The sequence below is a fragment of the Austrofundulus limnaeus genome, unplaced genomic scaffold (assembly GCF_001266775.1).
Source record: "Austrofundulus limnaeus strain Quisiro unplaced genomic scaffold, Austrofundulus_limnaeus-1.0 Scaffold402, whole genome shotgun sequence".
Classification (NCBI taxonomy): domain Eukaryota; kingdom Metazoa; phylum Chordata; class Actinopteri; order Cyprinodontiformes; family Rivulidae; genus Austrofundulus; species Austrofundulus limnaeus.
The window spans coordinates 489,870-490,772 of NW_013952804.1; the positions used below are offsets into that span (position 1 = coordinate 489,870).

General features: G+C 50.3%; 1 protein-coding gene across 1 annotated transcript in view; it reads right to left on the reverse strand.

Moving 5' to 3' along the window:
- npdc1b (neural proliferation, differentiation and control, 1b) overlaps nucleotides 1–658 on the reverse strand; it is a gene marked incomplete in the record, with an annotated part of 44,314 nt that extends 43,656 nt beyond the window's left edge. Inside the window, 1 exon segment of the mRNA XM_014023996.1 lies at nucleotides 343–658. Coding sequence (XP_013879450.1) covers nucleotides 343–412 — 70 coding nt within the window.
- Between the last annotated feature and the right edge of the window lie 245 nt (nucleotides 659–903).

Here is a 903-nt window from a genome sequence, read left to right on the forward strand (position 1 = left end):
TGTGTGTGTGTGTGTGTGTGTGTGTGTGTGTGTGTGTGTGTGTGTGTGTGTGTGTGTGTGAGTGTGTCTTTCTGCAGGTACACAGATGCTTCAGCTTCACACACATTAGATCAACCGTGTAGTTTTCTGACTTGTTTTCCACCAAACTAAGGCTGTGTTTTAAACAGGACCTGGACAGAACCTAACAAAGACTAAACTAAACAGGCTTAGAGCGGTGCAGTTATTTTTAGCTGCTGTTGTCTGAGGAAATGTTTTCTGTAGCAGTAGCCTCTGTTCAAGCTGATTTACTGTCTCACTGAAGCCATAAACAGAAGACATGATGGAGTCAGAGCTGCCTCTCACCTGTCAGGCACGAGCTGAGCGCCAACAGGGCCGCCAGCACCGCAGCCCGGCCGAGCAGCGGAGCCCACATCCCGGACACAGCTCCAGCCGAGCCCCGGACGACGGAGGAGCGACGAGCGGAGGTAGAGCAGCGGGAGATGGGGGAGGGAGGTCGGTCCTGATCATCCCTCCATCCCCCGGTGCTTTCAGGAAGGACAGAACTCCCAACAACCCGAACACTGCGGCTGTTTGGAGCAGGTGATGCGCAGACGTCAGCCAACTATTCCCGACTCTCCTGCAGCTGCTGCTGAGCCCAGGCAGGCACGTAACAGCGTGACGTCACGACGTCAGGCTCCCAGCTTCCTGCTGCTGAGTTGAAGCTGCCATTCATCACGTGACACTTTCTATCAATATGACTAAAATTATTAGCTTTCAAGTAGTCCTAAGCCCTACAATTTCTATGATAAATGATGTGTTTACAGAAAATGAAAAAGGGACAGGAATCCTGCTCATTGTTTATGGAAGAGGGGTCAAAATCTAAAATTCACAAGAACATACAAAATGTTATCAGTAACACAGGAG